This window comes from Chamaea fasciata, unplaced genomic scaffold (assembly GCF_029207755.1).
Source record: "Chamaea fasciata isolate MVZ Bird 193981 ecotype frontalis unplaced genomic scaffold, bChaFas1.0.hap1 SCAF_5, whole genome shotgun sequence".
Taxonomy (NCBI): domain Eukaryota; kingdom Metazoa; phylum Chordata; class Aves; order Passeriformes; family Sylviidae; genus Chamaea; species Chamaea fasciata.
In genome coordinates, this window is record NW_027094090.1 from 27,043,053 (window position 1) to 27,068,184 (window position 25,132).

Consider the following 25,132-nt stretch of genomic DNA (forward strand, 5'->3'; position numbering starts at 1 on the left):
CATATCCCTCTCCCTACCATGTTTATTCTTTTGACCTATCAGATCCTATCCTATTACTTACTGTTCATGTGAATTACACCTACTGAGGACCCTACCACATGACTTCCTGTTGCATCTTGAAAAAGTAATTATTCACAAATCCCACTTGACCTATGTCTTTGTCAACCAATCGGTTTAACAGTGATGAATGAGGAAACTGTACTAAAGAGAAATCAGCACTTCTAAATTGCTTTTGAAGTTAAAAATGAATACTGATTAATCATTTTATTTGAGAGCAAAGTTTACTGAATAACAATAGAATGAAATTTGACACAGTATAATTACTAGGGCTGAGAAGAGTTAATTTCAGTCCCCCTGTTGGTTTACTCATCGAAGGTACCATCAGTTTGGGTAGGGGAATATCAGCAGTGAAAGTCCAGTGGTTTATGTGATGGTTCCAGTTATGCTGTAAATACTTCTTCTACAACAACAGCAGCAACAACAAAAAAATTTAGCTAATATTATAGTACAAAGCAGCTATCATATAAAGGAGGGGTAGCCTAGTTTCAATACTATGAGCTTTATTGCATATATCACCTAATGGAGAATCTACATTAGCAGTTATCTCTTGTCCAAGAGATAGATCTTGGGACATACTGTAATTGTATTTGGAGACTCTGAAAAAGCTTTCTGAGAAATAAACTATTAGAAAACTTAAGTCTGGAATACTCCTAAATTTCTGTCTAGTAAAAGGAGTCTCAGTTTTAAAGTAAGCCTTGCAAGCATAAATAAAGACAGTACTGCGATGGGCTTCTTCCTTCCTCTGCCCTTTTCCAAGAGTTAACTCAGAGCCAGCATTGATCAGGTTTTGTATTGTATCACACAAAGTAATTTTGGGGGATTTGATGTACCTCCTAATTATGCATTAATTACTTGGTTATTTTGATGCATACCTTTTTGTGTCCTGTTATGGAAGTCCCACATTTATTGCCAGTGTCAGTGTGTGCTGTAGGTATAGGGTTTGGTTTTCCCCTTTGCAAAGGATGCTGAGATTAGTATCGCTAGAAGTACATATTTCATTTTTAGTGTGTTATGCTTTTATAAATAGTAAGATGTCTGCAAAAAGCTTATTTTCTTGTTTGTTTTTTTTTCCTGGGTACTAGTGTACTTGGTTGTCCTTTGATTTTAATATTAAATGATAAGCAGTAACAGCTATCCCTTCTTTTCATCACGCTTGCCCTAAGTATGTATCCTATGTAATCTGATTTGCATGCAGTAGTGCATTGTAAGATGTGAACTACAGTTTGTCATAAATGAATGTTATTTAATGTCCCATTTAATAAAGAAATGTATTTCAAATGTGTTTCCTGTAATACAACAGATTCTTGGTCTCTTACAGTAAGTGGGTATGTTTTTTACCAATTTTAATGGGTTTCACCCATTGATGGAAAGAGAATTAGGTGGAAGATTGATAAAGGAAATTTAGATCTAAATGTAGATCTATTTTTCTCCTCTTCTCTCAGCCTTCTTTGAATCCTGGGGGAAGACAAGCATCTGATGTAGTACTGTTAAACCACTGGAGCATTAGAAATTATGATGTACAGCGTGGGGACATTGTGTCACTGGTGTAAGTAATTGTGCATACAGCTCAATACATGCTTGTGTAGATATTGAACCATTGATGTTTCATCTACAATAATGTAGGTATATACATAAGCAAGGAACATAACATTTTAAATAATGTGTTATTGTTATTTCTGTTGTCTGTTTTCAAAGCTCAGATGTTCAAAGAATGCATTACCGAGTTTTTACTTGAAAGGAATGCAATGCAAGATATCATGGGATACAGTGTGTATGTGTACCAAAACTGCCAAGAACAAAGAGTTGTGAGATAGAAATAGCTAAAACATTATGTGGCTTAAAGGAGTATGGTTTTTTGTACTTATGAGAGAATATTCATTATCGACTAATACTGTATGTTTTTCATCCTGGTGAAGTATGTCTGCTGAAGAAAATTTTAGGTAAGATCACATGAATTCAACCAACTCCATAAAGGACAAATGGAACAAAATATGTAATTTTACATTTAAAATTGGGAGTTCTATGTATCAAGCCAAAAGGTGGCAGTGTTTTGCTGTTGAAACTACTCAAGACTAACAGAGGACGGAAACTCCATTTCAGCCCTACTATAAAATAGAAATAGAATGTCAAACTGCTCATAACTGATGTAGGGATATGATACATACTCATATTACATGCTTGGAGAGCTTAAGCTTAAGGTTTTAGTTTTGTAAGTGAAATGCACAATATGTAGATTGTAACAGAAATGTCTTTGGAAGCCATATTATCTGCCTGCCTTTTTGTCACAAATCTTTTCTAATTGTCCCGTTTTTTTGCCTACCTCTTCACTGTAGTGGTAATTTGTAAGATAATTTTCACTACCAGCTCTTAGAGACAGCTCTTGCATGTGTTCTTCTTTTGTTAGACACTTAAAATTTGCACTGTGATCTGTCTCATTTTCTGTCATGTAACATTTTCTGTAAATAGTCTAGCTACAAATATGAATTTATTCATGTTTCCTACAGATAATATTGCAAAAGGACTCCAATTTCAGGTCACTTAATGATTGCTGTAAAATGTGATTCTGCCCGTGTGTGCATCCCTCTGCCCAAGTCGTGCTCTGGTGATTGTTTAAAAGTGTCGGTATAACTGATTAGTAATTAATAGACTAAACAGAAAATGAGCACATCTGATCAGAAAAAAAATTAATAGTTTCATTCTTATTATACTCCTTGAATGTTTGTGATTCTGTCTGAGCTATCTGCATTGGTTATTATTTTAGCATGATAATTAGTATTTTAGAGGCTGTGGGGATTGTTATATGTTTGGAAACTTTTCCCCAATCTTGGTGGAGTTTGTGTACACCCACATAGAAGAAGCTGTATTCATGCACTATTCAGAAGTTTTTCTTAGTCTTTGGGAAGTCCCCTGGATAATCAGATCAGAGTATTCCAAAAACACTTTAAGGTCAATACAAAGGGAGTTGAACAATGTAAAAATAATCTATTGGATAGTTTTAATATAAAATATCCTTCAATGTTTACATTTATCAGTAACAACTTTTAAGTACCTCATGATACAAGTTTGTTAGAAGCAGTTTTGGCCTGCTTCCTGACTGTATTGTTAAGTTTTCAATTGTGTAGTAAAGTCTTGTAGGATATTGTATCTGGATGTGATTTTGTACTTTTCAGTTTTTTAGACTTGATTTTGCTGTACAATGCTTTTATTGTGTAAACAAGTTAGTACTTCTATCTTTTTCATTTTGATTGTTTACCTGTGATTTCTATAACTCAAATATATGCATGAATTTTACTTGCTGGTCCTCAGAGTCTGATTTAGGTAAGGCATGAACGGGGAAGGCTGATCTCCCATCAGATGCTTCTTTACTAAGATGTTCCTCTAAGAAATTCAGTTGAGAAAGTGTTGGTGTGACTAAGATAAGCAAATGGATATGTAAACCTTTGTTCTGTATTCTTGTTGGCTGCTTTACATTTGTCCACTGTCTCCTCTTTGCCAAATTGTAGTAGAAGATAATTTAGAGGTTAAATAGTGGAAGGGGTGGTCTTTTGTAGAACAAGAGCTGAAGTGAAATATTCCTTCATGGCAGCTTGACCAGGGCTATTCAAACTCATCTCTTTGCTCCAAGTTTGTTTTGCCTGTTGACCTTCTACTTACAATGGTATTTGCTGATTGGGATGTCAACAATACCTTTAGGAATTGTTGTAGAAACAGCAGCCATCTAGAATGACATGGCATCTTTGATGGTATGAAGAAAGCAAAGAGGTGAGTTAGTCTTGGTGGTCCTGGATGCCCCAGAAGAGAATCAGTGAGCCTGTGGTCATGATTCTGATACTGCTTGCATATCCGAAAAATCGTTCCTCTGTTGTCCAATCTAGTTCTTGATGAATATATATATATATATATATATATATATATATATATATATATATATATATATATATATATATAAAATTTAATGACTTTGATTGAAAATGAGCACCCAAGTACTTGAGTACTTGCTGGTGTTTATATCTAGTAAAGGTATTGAATGAAGACTGCATGTGTCTCTCATTTTGATCTCTGTATCTGATGTAGGTGAACTACTCATCTCAACCACAGCTGTCAAATTAGCCACTGTATGCACACGTGTGCATTTAACTTGTTTTAGACAAAGCGTTTAGAATAGCATTAGTCTTTAAAAATACAAAATTAGAGTCAGGTAAAACCAATGGAGATAATAGGTTGGTAGCCAAAAATTATTTCTTTTATTTAAGTTAAGTGTTTTACAATTAGTTATATCTTACCTCAACCTTTAGAATATCCTTTTCCCTTTAGATTGAACTAATTTTTATTGATACCAGGATTAGGAGAACTCACTGTTACATACTGTAACTTCTGAACTCCCAATTTAAAGTTGATTCAGAACTAAGCAAAATGTTATCATTCTTAACTTGATCACTTGTTCAAGTGCTTAAATTAGGTACTGCTCTATTAGTGGGACTTAATACATTGAAAATTAAAACAGGAATAATTTTTAAATAAATGAAGAGATTTCTGTTAGTCTGTGTTCTAGAATACTACCTTTCCATCTCTTAAATGGATTTAAGAAAAGAAAAAAGTGTGTTATATTTTTAGCTTTAGAAATGCATTTATTTGTTTTCAAAGAGAAAAAATCATCATGTAGCACATGAGGATATCATTCAAAGATGAGTGCATGTTTTTGCCAGGCAGACCTTGATTTTTCAATAACTTTTGTGTTGAAACAGGCATCTATTTTGTAAGAGCTTAGCTGAGGTAGATCTCAACAGTTGTGTAGAACTTTATCAGATATTGCAGAACGAGTTATAAGATACGTAGTGTTCTCTCAGCTGGTTTTACTCTGTAAAGTTGGAGTGCCAGCGGCGTTGTAGCTGGAGCCGTATGCATCGCAGTGGGGGTTGTACAGCTCATGCAGTTCCCTGGGAATACATGCTGCAGCTGCATGTCCCCATACTTATAGAGATAGTGTTCTTCTGCTGCAGATTAAGGGATATTTTTTGCCAACTTTACCTATACACAGTTTGTTTTTTACAGTGTACAAATGCAGGCATTGTTATAAAAAAATGTTGCCAAAGAGTGATTTCTAGGTCTAGAATTCATTTTGGTTGCCTTTATGGAAAACGTCCTGTCCTGATTGTAGAATCACACTGTTTTTTTTTATTCCAAAATTCCTGTCTTAATGTAGAAAAAAGTTGGTGTTTAGATTTTCAAATGGTGAAAAGTTAAGGTTGTAGTCACAGACACTAATTTTAATCTTGAGGTAAATAATTAGAGGTTAATTTACAGATTGTGCTACATCTGTAATAGAGAGAATAGCTTCTCCAACGTTTGACTGAGAGCAGAAACCTACTTGCTGGATAGGTTGCCAGGTGTCCCTCCATTGCTAATTTAGAAGGTGTTCTTCTGCATCAAATAAAAATAGCTATGCTAAATTAATCTGAGGAAATAAGAAAGAGAACCATGCTGTTTGCTCTGTACATTCTGAATGGTAACATGCTTTAAAAAGTATGAACTATAATAGCTAAATGGGCAATATGTTTAAAAATATGTTCTTAAAGGTCAGCTATAAAAATAAGGAAATAAGTGTTGCATATTTTGTCAACTTCTTTTGAGTTCTCATATAGGAGCATAATTGCTTTAAATACAAACTTGACTTTCTACATAGAAAATTCCTTTACATTAAAAAAACACCCAAATCATACTTTTTGTTTCCTATCCTTATTATCCTTATGAGGGATATTAAGTGGCTTCTGTCACTGCTTCCATTGAAAAATCCAATCCAGATCATCATTCTGAAGGAAGAATCCAAGTACCACATTTGAGGTTTTTTTTGCAGCTGTGTCTCTCACTGGCATCTGTCCAGAAAGGAGAACTGGAAAAGATAATTGCGATGGTGATTTTATGTGATGGTTCAACAAGTTTCAGCCCATACATGCAAATCTGAATAATGGAATTTTTGAAGGAATATAGTCTCGTTTAGTTGGTGAAAACAAAAGAGATCTCAAATGGTGCAAACTCAATATATGCTATTCATAGAAGATCACTAATTGGAATTTCATTATTGAGACTAGCTTAGTAAAATAAATATCAGTAAGAAGGTACTTACTGAAGGAACTGCCTTGAATTTGAATTACTTGTAATTATGTAAAGATTTTCTACTAAATTCTGATAGATATAACATGAATGGATATGTAATGGTTCTTGCATTACATTTAAGAAAGCTTCTTTCTGACTAAAATACTGGACAACCTTTTATGAATACCTCTGCTTGGCCTTCTTAAGTCTTCCAATTTCTGTTCTATTTTTGTTTGTACTAAGATCTCTGTACCAAGTCATCTGTCTTTTGGCAGGTAGGACACTGCAAAGGAGGTTGTGCTGACACAGAAGCTAAATAATCACTTTAGTTTCTGTGCCTCAGTGACCTCAGAAAATCTTTTCCTATTCTGTTCTTTTAGCTAGGAAAAAAAAATACAACCTCTCATGTCTTTTCTTGATAAAAATCAAATATACAGTTCTACTTTTATTATCTGTGTTAAATCTATTCTTAGTGTGGGTATCATACTATATATAAGTGTGTTAATACTGTTGGTGGAAGAAAGCCTTGCATCTTCTATTTATGAAATAAAATCCTTTTTCTAAGGAAACTTTCCAGATAGTGTACATGATCCTTGGTTTTAATATGAACTGCTCAGGCGGAGTTTAATAGGCAGTTATTGCATTACTGTGGAAACTGAGCAGTTGTGGAGGAAAGAAGTTGTTGCAGTTAAAGTTATGGTTGTTACATTTAAAGTCTGTGGATATGACTAGGAAGTTGACAAGATTTGATTTCAGAAATCACTTCTGGAAAGAGTCTGGCTAGACTCTTTAGGCTAAAAAGTCACATAAATGAATGTTGGAGCTTGCAGATTGTTTAGTGGTTAAATTGCAAGTTGGAGATTTAAAACCAGCTATATTTATTTTTAAAAAGGTAATGATGGGGAAGTCAGATGGCTGTTTGTGGAAGAGGTGTTAGTCGATTGATTGATTGGGAAGACTACTGTAGTGTTGTAAGCTGTGCTGTCAGAACTTCATATTCTGGTTGATTTTTTAATTTTATTGGCCATGCTATTGAATTAAGTACCTTGCTGTTGAATTAACTAACAAATTGTTGCTTGCTGAACATTTTTTAGAGTGTCTATTAGAATACTACATTGGAAGTTTACTAAATCCACTTCATTGATTACCCAGTTGTTCTAGGTTCGGGGTTTGGTTTGTTTGTTTTTTGTTTTCTTGTATGTATTGTAGTCTTTGTGTTTCATTCAAAATGCAGCATTGAGAGACTTGGCAAAAATAATTAAAGTCAGATGCACAGTCTATAGCATTTGGTTGAATTTACTTCTGAGGTAAGTCACATAAAATTTCTTTAAGACCCATTGTAGTGAAAGTGTAGGGAGATTACAGTCTTGCCCACCCCAGAAGGAAAATACTTAAAAATACAGATCTGTAGATTATCTTGTGTCAAACAGCTTTAATTTTGACGCTACTGGATTGGTACTGTAAATACTGATAAGTGTATTGACTTATCTGTATTTACAGTAGAATAACTGTGAGTTATAGTAGAGTTGCAACTGAACTTGATTAGGATGTAAATAATAAAAAAAAAGTTAATTTGAATTTACACAAAAATATATCTATGTTTGTTTCTTTGGAAAGTGAAAAAGATGTGAGAAAAAACTGGTTATGTTGTGATCTTCAAATTGTAGGATGATGTGGTGTTAGCAGCTAGTTGATACATAAGGAGGCCCTATGTTCTGCTGTTGGAGGAGTGCTAACAGTAATTTTCAATTTCAAAATTAACTGATTTATTAATTCAATTTAATTATTTTTACTTTACCTTTTAGTGATCAGGCAAATGAAGAAGAGGAAAAAACCTATTTCACCAAGTGACATAATTGTTTATTTTTACAATAGAAATTGAAAACGGATGAAACAACATTGAATAATTTTTTATACTCTTCTAGATGACAGGCAGTCACAGTATGTTAGAGGTCCTGGGTCTAAGTAGACAGCTGCTTGGAATCTTGCAGAAGTTGCAGTGATGATTTGACTGGCTGGAAAGCTGTCTCTGATCCTGTAACTCTGCCTTACAGTAGGATGGCTGACTGCTGTGTGAAGGTCATACTGAGCAAAGGGAGCGTGAATCCTGCCTTGGTTTAGAAAAATGTCACTTTTACCTTTGGAAATAGTTATAATTTAGATGCTTTGCTGTAGCAGAATCTGCTGCCGTGTATGTAGAGTAAGGTAACAGTATATGTTTCCTGAATGTTTTTTCCTTGAACCTTAAGAAACTCTTGAACCTTTGACAACTCTTAAAGGAAAATATTCAATACCTTTTTTCTCAGTACATTTTCAACTGCTGAGAAGTAATTACTGGTTATTTATGACTGGCATTGCTTGTAGATACTTGGAACTAGGAAAAGTTTTACAAGTCAGTGAAATAAGCTACACAGTCTCATTGCTGGAAGGGGCAGGCAATATAATTGTTTTCGCAACTAATGTGAAATTTCAGTGCTCATTATCTGTAGGGTATTCAGATTAGACACCTCCTTCTTATGTAAATTCAGACTGAAAATCTGTGGTGATATAGGATAAAAAAAGAGGTATTCATGTGGTTATTCTTGCACTTTAGATCAAGTGTATTTTTGATTATGATAAGTATAAATGGACCATAATTTTTAAATATGTGCTCTGAATACGTACTCTGTTTAACCTGCTGATCAGATACCTTGACACTTTAGAGGGTTGTTAAAGTGATACTTTGTTGAAAGTTCTTTCCTTCCCTTAAAACTGAAGCCCATGTTTTGACTGATTCCTAGAGAAGATAATAAATCAAAGTACTTAATGTTAGGTTCCACTGCACTTATGAAATGCTGAGTGCTGAATTCACTAAATACTAGATTCAGTTTAAGATAAACTCACTATTTTAAATGTTTACTTTTCATATTGCTTTACTTGAATTGTGAATAGTAAACATTTTGGACCTAAAGATGCTGTATCATCTATTATGAAGAAGTTGCTCTATACTTATGATGAGAGGGAGTAATGATTTTTTTTTTTCTTTTTTGTAGAATAACTCTGGAAATCAGCTTAGTCCTTCTTCTCCATTATAAAACCATTGTCTTCCAAAGAGATCCAGTTCCTTGGCATCAAGGCTTTCATATTCCAATGCTAAGTTCTGCTACCTGCAGTAGTATGAAGGCTCTAACAGAGAAATATATGTAGGATGTTACAGTATGATTCAGCAGTTCTTGCATTCTAGAATACTGTAATTTTTCTTATGAGATGAAGCCTGATTATTTATATTTTAAGTTCTGGATGTAAGCAATTAACCAAATGAAATTGGTTCTTTGTATGCAGAAAGATACCTAAATACATTTTATCCTTTTTTTTTTTTTTTTTTTTTTTTGCAGTTAGCCTTCTTTCATTTTGTGTTCAATTTGGGAAATACTGAGGTGATGTTTTATTTTACAGGATATTTCAAACATTGTGGTCTTGGACAAATTATAGATTAAATATTGCCACAGCTGACTTTTATCTTTCAGTAATTTCCCGTAAGCCAGTTTAGTCAGTTGTATTATAAGCAACCATAAATATTAGCTACAGGATGTTTCTTCTAGGAATCTTTCAATTAAGTACACATATGCTGACAAAGTGAATTTTGCTTACACATGAAAAATATTTATTTCCAATCTAATTGGTGAAGTTGGAAGAAAAACCATGGGTCTTGACCTGTGCTGAGTATATTGTGGACATGAATATTTTTGCATGTAATAAGCAGTCTTGGTCTTGTTTTCTTTTTTTCAACCTGTTAGCAAAGGCAAAAGCAAGGGAATGGCAAATTATCAGGTTTTAAATTATAATTAACCTTATAATCACTGTATTTTCTAGGGAAATTATATTGATGAAAGTAACATTAGTTTTTTATGCGCAATCAGCTGTTCCTGAAAAGTGCAATTGAACAACATTTAGCTTTAAAAACGTGTATGTATCTGTATTTGGGACTTCATTGTTATTGTCAACTGTCTATCTGATGATTAGCTACAGAGAAAATTCCTTCTCAGAGATGCACAGCAGAAGGGTGAGACAGGGGACACAATTGCTGTAGAGGACATTCTGACTATACACATGGGGAAAAAAAAAAAAGGCAGAATTAGAATTGCCAAGTCATTAGCCAGAGAGGCTATGAAACCTCCAGCCTTAATTGAAACTGGACTAGCAAAAACGCAAGCATCCTCATCTGCCTTTCCAGTTGCATCTGTTTTGGCCATGAGCTGAAGTAGATAACTTCCAGAGGTGCTTCCCAGCCTGAATTATTCTGTTTACTTCAAATGGAATTTCAGCATTGGAAGTTTTAAGATGTGAGGCATAATAACTGTACACTATCAAGATTAACATTACTAATTAATGTTTACAATAAGCATTATGATGTTTTTAATTTATTTTATAGCATGGAAGTGGAGTTCCTAAAAACGTCTTGTTCAGTATGTGTGGTTGTGATATTTGTCTTATGACTGCTTCTAAAAGACCCAGCCATGCATTGGAAACCTGTTTTGTTAATAGCTGAGCATACAGAGAATGTTAAGATTGCATTTGGGTTTATAAGTAGATTGTAAATTCTCTGAAGGAGAAACAATGAGGAGGTTCAGGCAGATGTGTGTGGTGCAACAATCAGTGGGGTAGGTGGCAGTCCACAAGCAGATGTCCGAAGATTGGGACATGTTTAACATACTACAGTAAAGGGAAATGCTTTGCCAATATATGAGGACAGTGGTTCCCAAGTGAGAAATGGAGCCTGCTAAAGTACACAAGAATCCAAGCAGTTGTCTGCTCACTTGTTAGATTTTCAATGAAGTCTGACTGGATTCATTCATAAAGGACTGAAAATCAGAGAAAAATGTGTCAGGATTAAAGTATAAAAGGCACCGCACCTAAAATGAAGGCGAAAAAATTAATAGGATAGAACACTGGAAGCGGAGACAGGGGTTACCTACAAATTTTCATGTCATGTCTGTAATTTAATGATTTTATGTAGGAAGAATCGACAAAAATCTTTTTCATTTATTTCATAAATAGAACTTAAATTGATTTGAACTTGACCTGTGTCTTCTGCCAATATGGAGCAGAACACTCTAGCCAGCCTATTCTCTCACCACTCAGCTCTGGTGAGTGATTTTCTCTGCTATTGTAGGTATCTTTTTTATTGCTACCTTTCTGAAATGTAAAGAATCAGTGTATTAGCTAAATTTTGGACTAGAGAAGGGAAAAGGTAGGAGTAAAACTTAAAATTATTGTTCTCATAAACTCATCATCCATAGCATAATGCCATTTAGGGTTTCAGTAGTTAATAGTGTATATCTTAAGGCAAAAAAGAGATAGCTAGTGACCATATTTCTTGCGTTATGTGTTGCTTTATATGTTTGCTTTAAGGGATAAATTAGTGGCATTCTCAGAACAATAACTTTGATATTTCCAGAACTAGGGCAACTGTAATGACAGAAGTGTGGTCTTGCCATATAAAGGAAAGTATGTTGTCAGCAAGCAAAGGATAATAGCATCCTGTACACCCAGAAGGCCTGCTGTGATGTTTGCGTCTGCATAAGATCCCCTTCGTCCTCAGAACAGGCTATTTTTAAACGGGTGCTGAGTTTGACCTTAGTAAAGAAATACTGCTGTAGGATTTTTAAATGCGTGATCATGCACACTGTGTTCCTCAGTCCTATAGGACGCTGACAGTAGTATTTTTTCCACAGAAAATTTGTTTTAGTTTGCACTTTACTTGAGTTCAAAGGCTTACCTATTTAACATTACCAGGGAAAACCTGATTACAAATTATTTTCTGTATCCTTAGTTGATATAGCTTACCTGAATCCATGAGACAGAATTAAAGATTTAAATTCATTGTTCCATGCAGCTTATGATAAGATGGTGTCACATTTCTGAATCAAATAGAAATAGCTTCCATAGACTTTGTTGTTACCTACATTTTCCTCACTGTGAGTGGTGATGTTGTAAAACTTGTGAAGACTATTAATTGTTCCAGGTCAATACTATTACTGCTTCATAGGAACCATTGATAACTGAAGGAGAACGTTGGTATAGTTGACAGACATTTATTGCAAAATCTTTTAAATACCTTGCAATGCCAGGAAATTTTAAGGACTATCTTTCATGGGCCCCTTGTAACCTCTTAAGACCCTTATGTTATCAGATAATATCTAGAGACAGGTTTTAAAACTGACAGTGATGGAAAAGTGCAATATTGGTATGATTCCTTACTGGGAGAAATTTATGATGTGAGTATATGTTAACTAACATTAAGTTAAACCTGACTTAACAGAACAAAGGCCTTAAAACGTCTTAACCCAAATTTAGCAGAAAAAAGTGCATCTTAATATCTAAAACATTTTCTAGATACTTCTTAGTTTTTATAATTGAAACAGGTAAGCATGTTCATATTTTCTCCTCTTTATTTCCCTCTTTGCCTCTCCTTTTTGAGAAATTATCTCAGTGATTATCTTTGAGAGAGTTTTGAATAGCTGGCCCTCCAATTTTATTCTTTTTTTTCAGTTCTCTTTTGTAATCCTGTGGCCATTTGTGGTGTTGAAAAGACTACAGAGCTTGTGAATGCATAAAGTGGGTTGGGGTTTATGTAAGTATTTACTGTAAGTCTGTAAGTCGGCAGCTTTGCAGCTGTTGTCTCCCACTCTTCTAAAGTCTCTACCCATTTTATCAGCTAATTCTAAGTTACACTTTTCTTCTTTATAACACTTTAAAGGGCTTTTTGTGTATGTTCTTTGTGTGTTTTAATCAGCTACATACCTGTGGTCAGCAAACGGTAAAGCATAATATAACTCTCTATTACATGTGTGATTGAATTGATATGTTTGAAGATACTTAAAGCTTGCAAAGACTCTTAACAGTTGTGTTTCGCATTTCAACGGTGTGTATGTGAGATAGCTCAGCAAGGTTTTCCAGTTCACAAGATTTGCTAATGCAGCAGCAGTTAACCACCAAGGGAAATTTAGATTTGAAGGGGCTCTTCATGTCCTGATTTGTAAAAGCCCTCCTGGGCTATTCTAGAAATTTTTGCTAGCAACTACATTTAGCTCTTCTGTGTGGCTTGTTTCAATTCCTGTGTGCAGCTGTATATACTATTTACTGAAACTCATGAGGTATGACACGGCAGCAGCAAGTACATTCTCTAGGTGGTACCAGCAGGGCTGGAAAACGTGTCAGCTCCTGGTATACTGAGAACATGAAGAGAACATTTGCTCTTATTAGCACAGAGCATTACTTCAGGCTAGAAGTAATCAATCTTGGTATATCTAATCTACCAGTTATACTCCTGCTTTATGATATATTAATAGTAATATGACTGATACTGGAATGGGCTGAGTAAAGGTTTTATTATTTTACTGTTTTGTTATTGTCTCATACTTGCAGCTGATAAAGTGAACAAATAAAATACATCAATACTGCTTTTATCATGAACTTCATCTACATGAATTGTACAATATTTAATGTTATCTCATGAAGAACCCTTTTGAACACAACAGGGTTATGATTGCTGTATTCATATATTCCTGATTGGTCTCCCATGTGTTTTCTAAGAATAAACTGATTTTGGAGATTGCTATGGAAATTTAATCCAAGTACAAAAGGTGAACTAACATAGACTTGTATGAACAGCTGATACTCAAAATGATCTCTGACTTAAGAAAAAAATAAATCACACTCACAGTTTTAGAACTGTAATAGCAAAAATATCAACAAATATGAAGTGGTGAGATACTTTAAAAAACCCCCTATCTCTGATAGACAAACTGGCAAATAAGAGCCTTGCATAATAATTTAATAATTATTATTATAGTTATGTAATACTTGTAGAACAATTTCAGACTACATGATTGATTTGGGAAGTATTATTTATGGACACACACAGAGGTCAGATTTTTAAACTGTTGGCATGCAGTAGCAGAATGACTGCAGCATACACACACCCTGCAAAAGTTCTTAAATGTGTATGTTCTTTATAAAAATCATTAATTTTTCCTTTCCCCCAGCAACTTGTAACAAAAACAATGGTTGGTGCTGCTGAGAGCCTAGAATCTGAAATTATTTGGAATCCTTGTTGTAATTCCTTAGAGCGAATGAGGTTCTTAATGCCTGTGAGAAGAGCAATGGCAATCCCCATTTTGCTCTTACAAGTCCAGAATATTTTGTCAGCTTTTTCTCCTTAGGATCCAAATCCGATATATATTTTAAAAAATTTCAGAAAATCAGAAGACTTAAAAAAGAGCAAAAGGGAAAATTTAAAATGGATGTATTTTAGACCTGATTAAAAAACCAAATATATAATATTGTATTTACATTCTTTCAATATATTAGTTTATGGACGTGTTTATGGTCGGTCATATAAATGTTTTAGATTCAACAAAATCCATGTTCATCAGTTTGCATGGAGTGTGTATGCAGCAGCTGAAGGTCCTCTCCCTAGAATCGTGATCCTCTAGTTGGATATAAGGGTAATTCAACATTTTAGTCAGGTATAAGATATATGATATATACATGTAGGGGTTTGTTCTGTTTAAGGACCTGCTAAAAAAAAAACCAAACCAAAACTCAACAAACAAACCACGCCCCCCCCCAAACCTCCCCCCTCCCCCAACCCCCCAGAAAACCAAACAAAAACCCCCCAACATTCTAACCTGTGTATTCCTGCCAATGGCAGAAGGGTTGGACTACATGACTTTTCAAGGTCTCCTTCAACCCAACCCATTGTGTGGCAATAAGATCTCATCCTGAAGTTGTTTTCTTGCTGGCTTTGGGTTATTGTATTCAGGTTCATACTAATAAGCTGAAGGGAATTTTTACCACTTCAGCCAATGTAACTGGGATTTATATAGAGGTTATATGCTAAAGAAACATGTTTAGGTTTGTCTCCAGTTAATGGATTTTGATGCTTAGATTGTATCTCTATCTGAAGTCACGCCCAAGCCATAGATAACGTGCTACTGAAAAATGAACTGCTTTGCATCCCCCACTTCATTTGAGTGTGTACATCTTTGAATGTCAATCATGCCTCTTTCAACCAGTCTTAATAAATACATTCAGAGACATCAGAGAGAAAACAAGGAAGCTGAGAACAGGCCTGTGATGAAGGAAAAATTATATGATTGACACTGTTCTTTTCTTTTGTTGATCCTAGCTGCACTTCGGTGGTGTCTCTATTCAGTAGCAATTCTAGAGAGAAGATTGTGATATCTTTATTTTACTTTTTTTTTTTTTTTTTTTTTTTTTTTTTTTTGCTTTATCACTGCAGACTTCCTTAAACAGATTACAACAGACTAGTTCATCCGTGAAAGTTTGGCCAGTGATCAAGCCTGTTTCCCTCCTTCATAGCATCTTATGTCTTGTTTGTATTTCAGAAGTCTCTAATGAAGGCTTAAGGATGAAGCCTCTAACTTATTATTTTATTCTGATTTATATCCTGTCATGCCTAGGGATGCTGATTTTAGACAAAAGCATCATTATTCAAGAAACTCTACATAGATTTCTTTGTTGCCTCAAGGGGGGGGGTTCTGCATTAAACTTACTCCAATTATCTCTATTATTTTAATAGTTAGATATCATAAATCAAGCCTACTCACCAGAATTTCTCTCTAGTCAGTGGAGAAAAATGAGCACTTACAGAAATGAGTTTTTATCAATTATCCTTAGACATTTTATGTTAAATGATGGGCCAAATAAATGACATGTAATTTAATTAGAATAAAAACATTTTTCTGTATAAATTTTCCACTTTTGTTTCTAAACTAGGTGATCAAGTAGTAATGAAATTATTTCAGTATGTTTCACCATACAGTTTTAAGGATTATTTATGTGCAATTTACTACTTCTCAGAAAAAGGTATTTTCCATGTTATACCTTAAATTCCAGGGTGGCATTTCCTACTTTTCACTGTACCTCTTTTGCCATTCCTTCTGGGAAACTCTGATAGCTGACCAATAAGGGTCTTCAGTTTTACAGTGAAATTTTCATCCTGTTGAGATGAAGCATCTGTTAATGAGCTATACATGCAGATAACTAAATAATATTGGGGAGCTTCCATACATGTTTACAGTGTTATTTTCTTTTTTCCCTTCCTTCCTCTCTGTCTGTTAAACCACACAGAAGAAATAAGGTCATCATTTAATGAATGACCCCTTGGATCACAGATGCTGACAAAATGAAGCCTGAACATTTTAAATTGGCTGGCTGCTGTTATCCTAACAGAGCCCATTAAAGTCACACAAGAGAGCATAACTTATTATGTAGTGAAACTGTGACTTTTTCATGGTTTCTTTGTAAATGTGACGAAATTTATGGACGGCATTAGTGATACTAAGTTGACAGAATTAAAACCACTGTTTATGGACACAGTTCAGTAACTTGATTTAATTAGATTCTCACTGCATTGATTTAAGAGGATTTTCAGGCAGTATTTTATGATGAGGGTTTGAAAGAGAATGCTGAAGTTCTCACAAAAGTGAAGAATTAAAAGCAACATTTTCATTTAAATACACACGTTTAGCTAATTACTCAAATAGACTCTTGCACTTTAAAACAGTGGACAATGTTTTGTACAGGAGCTTCAGCCACTGTCCCGCCTTAAAATTCATCTTAAGCTAATGGTTTACTGCATTAACACTGAGTGTGTATGACAGAGCAATTCAGCTCTAACTCAGATTAACACCTTAGAAATAGGGCAACAAAATCTAAGCTCCATTGATACTACTGACTACATTGGGAACTCTTGACCCTTAGTCCCCTTATTTATACCTAAATTTAGCATGGGGTATGGAACAGTATCAGAAGTAAGTGAGGCTATAAGGATAGTTATCTTTTCTGTCAGAGCAGATAATGCCTTTTAACTTCTTCTTTCCTGGTTTGTTCCTGTGTCTTTCTCAGGTCACCTGTCCCCGTTAATAATCAACCTGGTTGTAAAGCTACTAAGCATTATATTCTTATTATTGCCTACTTTTTAAACTTTACTGAAAATAACAGGCAATAATAATCCCTGGGATTTTTAAGATTAATCTTTTTGGACATTTAAATATGGTAAGCTTTGGGAAAATGCAGTATAGTCCTTTGAAGTGAGTGTAAGGAGTTATAAATTGAATGCAAATCAATGCAAGAAAGTTAAAAAAAATGATTAAATTACTGATATAAATTTAGATGAGATGTCTGTGTTACAGGAGGGCTTGTGGTCTGTTAAATACAGTAAATGGTTTTAAGGACATTATATTGTACACAACTTCAAAATTCCTGACAGAGATTTTACTTGAAAAGGCAACATTACCAAGAACTAACATTCATCATGTAGCAAAAAGGCTGTTTTATTTTATTTCAAACTAGAATGAGATTATAAAATTAAAGTCAAAATTAATAACTGACGCTGTGCTGGAGTCTTTTAGCTAGCTCAACCACCGCAGCACAGTACCAAGAGTGGGATGCATCTCCCGAGCGGCTGACGAGAGACGTGACTTAGAGTGCTTTGCTCTGTGGCATGGAGGTCTTTAAATCGGCGCAGGTTGGGGCCAAGGAATGAGAGGGAGAGCTTCTGTTTTTGATCCAGGAGGGTTTATTCTTCTGAACAGTCAGTGACAGAAAACACTCAGGATAGACTCCAGCAGTTTATAAACGGGGGAGGTCCCAGGGTGGGGACTGAATGCTAACCAATAGGTAGAGGATGTGGGAGGAGAACAAGGAGAAGTTTCATACTTCAGGACCCAATGGGAAAACAGTGGAAGGAGGTCTCTTGGGCCAATGGGGTGTCGAGGACTAGGGGAATCCCCGTGATGGATTTGGACAGGGGTTGGCCCAAGGGAAGAATTGATTTAGAACATCCAGGAAAAAGGGGTTGGGTTAGGGGCAACTGACAGCTCAGGGGGTGGAAACAACTTTTGGGACGAAACCATTAATTCAGGGAAATGGGGATACAGAACAGTCCATTAACAATGAAAGTTAAACAAACTACAACGAATAACACTTTTAAAACAAAATAATTTAGATGCTTGTTCAGCACAGAAGGTTTAAAAGGAGCAGTACTTTCAACTAGGAACAAATACAAGAAAGTTAGCCTAGCCCCAACTTTTTGTAAGCCAAAGTAAATCTTGATATGAAATCCCTTGTTGGGGGCTCTGGTGGAAGGGTAGCTGGGAGATCTTTTAAACCACAGATTTATAATTGAAGGTTTTGGCATAGCAATTGCCAAAGTTATACAGACGGTTGAAAACTGGGATGTGGAAGAAGTGCAACACCACCGAGATTGGCTCAGTTGGAAAAAGGATGATGCTGATAACACCAAGGTTGTGGGGTTAATCTCTGTTTGGGCCGCTCACTTAAGGGTCAGGCTTGATGATCCTTGTGGGTCCCTTCCAACTCAGACTATCCTGTGATTCTGTAAATATAAGGCTACTTACTGTAACTCTCTGATAAAGCAAACGTTTACTTAAGCATCTCTTTTCAAAAGTGGCAAAAAACAAGGTGCGAATTGTCCGTCTGTTTCCCTGCCTGTGTGCCCTTCCCTACGTAGTTCCTCAGCATTGAGAGGCATTGGATATGGTTTTTTCCATTAAATAGTACCTGAATCTGTACAGCATCTTTTTAAACAAATTCAGGGAGAGTTGATCCATAAACTGCTAAATGTTACTTCCTCTACAACCTGCTGTTGCAACAAACTGCAAAAAATATCATATATTTTTTGTTCTTCATTTGTTCTTCAGCCAGGGAATGTCAAAAATCCATGCATCTGGTTACTAATTTCAAATTTTAATTTCAGATTTAACTGAAGATTTTGCCAGTATTGCAACTCTCAGTAGCTCTTTGTGTAAAATTCAGGATGGGTTGGATGATGGTCTGAACACAGCCTTCAGAGCATTGTTTAGAATTGAAGAATCTCTTCAGATTGACTTTTCTCGAAAATAAGAAGTTGTCATTTATGTGAAAACTGTGTATTTTCTGCTTGTATTTCACCTTCCTTTGCATCAATATTGTAAAAAAATGAGAAATACTCAAAGATGATCTCAATTTCAGTACTTATGTATTGTAGGAATGCATCCATAGACCAGGTGTTGAGTCCTGACATTAACATTGTTTTCTATTATTAATAATATTAGCTCCAAGCTAGTATTAAATTTTTATCGTAGTGATACCAAGATGCATATGAAGAAGTATTTCTGGAAATGGAAAATGAATGCCATGATAATTTTTCTTTATATCCATGATTATTTAGTGATGGCGCTCTTAAAATGACATATGTTTATTTAAATTTTAGTTACTTTCCTTCTGCCATGTTTTTCATATTGCTAACTTGTATCTGTGAAATTCACTTGGACTGTGAAAGTAATGCAATATAAGAAAGCAGGAGAAGGGTTCACATAATCTCAACATTAAACTTCACTTCTGTATTATAGTGAGAAATATGCCTGTGGACACATGTATTGTCTAGATATAGGGTTTTTTTCATGATCATTTCAAGTTCTGCTATGAAACATCAAAGTTTACTATGAAATCTTCACAAAATATTTTTTCCCAAATGACAAAAAAGAACCATAAAGAACTTTACACCTGTGCTCTTTTTTTTTTTTTTTTTTTTTTTTTTTTAGTTTCTCATAGATTCATAATCTAATACTTTTACTTGTTGTTTAAAAAATGTTGCTGTTATACATTTCTGATGTCTGTATAATTTAGTGGAAGCAGTTATGATTCTGGGAGAATACCAAAAAGAAAATTAGTATTGATGAAAATGGTAGTTTTTAAAGTTAAGCAAATCTGGTTTTGTATTTTTTATTGCACAGTGGATTTCTTTTTTAGAGATACTGGTTTAACTTTAGAAATTCTCAGCCTCTCAAATATTTTCTTTTTACTGAAAAAGAGTGTCATGACAACATTTAAGGCTGCTGAACAAGAGGAACAAAGATTTTGTTTTGCTAAGTATACCCACCTGGCCAGCACTGATGTACTCACTTCATTGCTTTCTAGTTCAGTTGTAAAAATAACCAAGCAAAGCTTCCTTCTTTGAAAGGATTATTCTAGGGAACATTTGCTTTACAACGAATAAAACATATTTGGTGTTACTACATTTGATAGAAGACATGTACAATTTTTATCCTGTATTTACTATGAAGTGATGTTCTCTCTTTATTACTAGAATTCAGAGGTTATTTTCTTAGAATGATATAAAAACCCTTTTCTTAAGGAATTTCATGGTACATTTTATAAATACTTTATTTTTATAATGTTCTTCATACTAAAATAAATAATAGAATCTCTAAGGCATATTGGAAGGTGTATGGGAAGAACTGCTACTGCAATGAAAACCAGTGAACTTTGAGGGGATTATACAGTAAAACAAAGCTAATACACAAAACCACATATAAAATATTGCTGAATGTTTTTACTTCCATGCATTTTACAGAATGTTGATGTCGACAATAAAAGGGCACATTCATCAAAAAACCTTAATATAATTTAAATACAACCCCAGCCCCCTCCCCCCACTCCCTCAGCTCAGTTTAAACCTACTCAGATTAAGTACTCGGATTTTACATGATGGTGAAGAAAAGAACCCTTAGGACATTTAAAATTTATGAGGAGTCTTGAGATTTCATTCATTATGTTGACAATATGCACAGCTTCTTTTCAAAATGGATTGGACCAAAAAAGGTGAGCAGACGTGGTTGAAAGACTTCTTCCCGTAGTGTGTGCTGAATTATGTGAGTTACTTCTGTTTATACGTTACCCCGGAGGACTGCTTAATGTGCTTGGTTATATAGAGCTGCAAATTTTTAGCTGTGGGCTGGTATCCATATTGAGCCATAAATGTATAGTTGATCTATTGCTTTCTGGGCAGATCAGTCATACTCAGATGGAATTAAGAGCAGTGATTGATTTCCTGCTAAATAAGACTCATATCAGTTTAAAATAAAAAAAAGTGTAAACTAGAGTCTCTATATGAAGCAAATATATATTCTAAATATTGCTTGTAGATATGAAAACATTTTTATAAATATAAATTTGGATATAGATCTTTAAAGATACTTTCTAAATGGAAAGCAGTATCTATAATTTTTTTTTACCATTTGAATTTTGGTTGACAAAAATATTTCTGCCAACAAATCTTTGGCTGCTGTGGCTACATCTTTATTCTGACAATACACCATACTAACAGAATGTAATTTTGGCTTGTTTTTAGCTTGTATTAAGTACCAAGTTGAATATTGCATGACTTAGGGATCTCATCTGCTCATACGTACCATAACAAAAACTGCTTTATAGAAAAAAAAAATTAAGGAGTGATTGCTTATCAGCTGTGTATCAGCACGTGTCTGTGAAATTTAGAACGAGGCTGATTCACTGATCTGCAGAGCAAAATCTTTTATTAACTGAAGCTGTCTTTTTCTGATCAGCAATTAAGCTGCCAAGTAAGTCTGCTTAATTTCACTTCCATCCTGTGAAAATCAGCTGCTGTTTTCATGATACTGATATAACAAGTAAAGGAGGAAAGAAATTACCTCCGTTGACAGAATAAGGAAAACTTAGTTGTGTTATTTCAACTTAATTTATATTTGGAATTGCATCCTGCTTCAGAATTTAAAAAGCCCTTTCCCCCCTCTCTCCCCATGTACTCTTTTTCTCTCTTTTTTTCTCTCTTCTTTCTCTGCCCTGTTTTTGCAGTGAAGAGTATGCTGTGTAAAGTTGAATGAACTTGGATTATTTCTCATCAGAGAGACGTTTATCCTGGAGGATTTCAGCCCACATTTTCCCTTTACTATAAACTTTTTCAGTTGACATGAAGTAATCTGTATCCTTCCTGAGGATAAAGAAAAAGTTTTTTCTTTAAATATTATTTCCCAGTTGGAGTCAGATTTTGTTTTGAAACTGTGTTGCTGTCTAGAAGAAAAACCTCATCTATCTAGTTTTTATTTTCCAATTGAGATCTTTATTTAATTAGTTTGTTGTAACACACATATGGCTGAAATTACATATTAAATCTGAAGCAAAAGAAGCTGTGGCCTTATTACAGTGTTTTGGCTACTTGTTTTTCTAACAAATGCTAGAAAATGTGTTCCTTATTTTGGGCTTTCTGAGAAAGAATTTCCTTCCTTATAGGTATTAAAATTATTCCAGTTTTCCCCTTTTTCCTAACCAGTGTTTTATTTCTATGGGTGGATAAATAGTTTTGTCTGAGAGCCTGATGTGCCAGGAGGGGCTGTGTGTGTGCAGCTGTTGTGACTCATTGCTCAGGCCTTGCTCAGCTCTTGTACTTCCCAGGGCAAGAGTGTGCATGGGACAACCCAGCCCGGGTTCAGTGGGATGGACGGTGGAAGAAGAGTTGCAGTTTCTACTCGTACTTGCATTCCATAGATTGATTAAAATACTTACAACATTACTCTTCTGGAAAGAGAAGATAGAATTTCTCTGAAGCTCTTTTCATAGCATTCAACTTATCTTGATACAATTCATTCCATTTTGCCTTTCTTTTCCTGTGCTGGAAGTAGTGGAGGGTATAATACTATTTTTGAGAAAACATATTTTAGAAATAAAGGCTTAAAGGGTTGAATAAGGTATCCCCTGGACTCTTGATATCTTAATATAGTTTTCTACTTCTATATTTTTCTGGTTTTTTATTGAATAACATTTAAAACTTTAAAATTTCTAAAAGACTGTATTACTACTGTTGATCATGACAGTTATGAAAGAAAAGAAAAAGCTTCTCTAGTTCTGGTTTTGCCGCCTTAGTTTGGAGTCATCTAAGATTAAAATTACTTCTTTACTCTAATCTCTCAATTTTAGTTGTCTTCTATATCAAGCTTTGAGTCTAAGAATTTTTTAAAGCATTTTCCAGAAATGACATTTATCTAAGATTGTCTAAATTCTACTCTGAATTCACAAAGATTTCTTGTTTTGAAGAAGAACTTTCCAGGTTGGATCTTGTAAGTGTGACTTCTAAGCAGGTTTGCAATACTATGTCTGCTGCTTTAGGAATGCACTGTACATCCATCTGCTTGCTAGATGTGACTTTTTTCATTTTACTCTGGGTTGGCAGGTCTTGGCTGCATTGCCTGCAGTTGTATGTTGTTTAGCAAATACTGTGCATGGCCCTACATCCATATGATGGTCTTGTACTATTTCTAGCAGTATTTCTTTTGTGAGGGTTTTCCTAAGCTTTTACTTTGTATTCTTTAATTTTTTTTATTTTATTCTGTCCCCAAAGTAAGTATATCTGGATTTTTGTTTGTTTTCCCCCTTCCTTTTCTTTTGGGCATTTTATTTTTGTCCTGAGAGATTTCTGCGGCCTTCTTTTTCAAATACCACTCTTTTCCAAATATGAAGTCATATCTTTTGTTAGTTTCTTGTGTCTTGCCCTCCACCCTGCAGCTTTGGATAACTGAACTGAGCTAGTATCTATCTACTATACTGAGATTTGCCAACTGCCTTAATTATAGGTCTGACTCATTAGTTTAAAAATTGATAAACAGTTCTTCAAGGAATTCTTTCACTTTTTTTGAGTTTCATTTGCAATCTTTCAAAGCTGTCTTGTTTTTTTTCAACGTTATTGCAATTTCAGTTCAGAACTTGCACTTTCAGTCTTGCTCTCTAAACTGGTTTTCATCAGTAGGTGCAAATTCAGCAAAAATAAAAATGTAGTTATTAGTGAAATTTATTTTTTACTTAAAGTGGATACCAGCTTTTCTCCTACAGATGTCTGATTCTTACTTGACTTTATTCTTACCATCCATCAGTGTAAGACTAGTTTCAGCTTGTTAGTGGCCTTTAGTTCCTGCACTGCTGTTATTCCCTCTCTCTCAGTCTTAGGTGTCTGTCTTCCTAATTTCTCTGATAATAATAAAGTAGCTTAGTTCCTAAATGTGAATTTACAGACTTACAACTTTGGAGTCCAAACACATGCCTAAAGTGGAGCTAATGTTACGTCAGGTTGTGCAGACCCTTAAACAGGCATTTTGAGTATCTCTAGTGATGAGGTCTTATGTGAGTTCCAGGTTTGTACTATGTAGCACTGAGGAGAACAAAAAAAGTATTAAAAGAGCAAGTGTTATTGAAGTTCAATCCCTATATTTCAGAGTCTGCCATGTAGGGAGATCCTAATTTTCTTGCCCATTTGCACAAGAAATTTTAGTACCTATTTCTGAAGATGCTTACACTGATGTCACCACAGAGAATGTGACAGTAACTCTGCTGGAACTGTGAGTGTGGCTGATAGAGTGCAACTCTCCGTGAGTGAAACAAACTCTACAACCAGAACTTGACATTAAGTAAAGAACATATTTAACCCCCCCCCCCCAAAAAAAAAAACAAACCCCAAACCAAAAAAAAAACCCAAACGAAAACTGAAAGCAAACCAAATCAAAACAAACCACCAAACTCCCCACCAGTGAATCCTTTGGAGGAAATTAATCTGTTTGTATTATTTTTGTCTTACTATGTTATTAGATTTCTCTTTAAATTCTTCTGTGATGGTGGCCCTTGTGCTGTATTTGATTATGTATTAAAATATTTTCATGTTACTGAGAATGTAATTTTCAGATTATCAGTCAGATGTTATGTATTTGACTAAATGAATATTGGTGTTATGCAGAGATATGTTGTGCAATGCCAAAGGCTTCTAGTTTTAAAAATTTATTGTAGTCTGGAAAAACATGAAGGATAGAATTTGAGTGGGGAAGTTTGGTAGTTACCTGCTTGAGGAAGAAAATGTAATATTTATCCAATAATAAGGATGGAGATTTAATGTAGAATTTTCTCTGTAGAAATTGAAAATAATTCCTGTTCAGTATTTCAAATATTTTTAGTACTATTTGGAAATGGAAACTGTTCTTGAAGAACAGATGGCAATTAATTGCATGCAAAGCACTTTCTGAACTGTTTGCTATCTCAGATTCCATGAAAAATTACGAAATTTTACAATATACACTGTATTATCCTTTCATGGAATAATAATCGCTTCTTG

At 34.6% G+C, this 25,132-nt stretch overlaps 1 protein-coding gene across 4 annotated transcripts in view; it reads left to right on the plus strand.

Moving 5' to 3' along the window:
• Positions 1-25,132, plus strand: part of IMMP2L (inner mitochondrial membrane peptidase subunit 2) — a 410,658-nt gene that overhangs the window by 13,558 nt on the left and 371,968 nt on the right. For 3 of the 4 annotated variants that reach the window (XM_066183075.1, XM_066183077.1, XM_066183074.1), the window contains exon 3: positions 1,503-1,606. In XM_066183075.1, the coding sequence (XP_066039172.1) occupies positions 1,503-1,606 (104 nt within the window). Of the gene's footprint in view, positions 1-1,502; positions 1,607-1,976; positions 3,334-25,132 lie in introns of those variants that run through there. The other variant, XM_066183076.1, reaches the window with a different exon arrangement.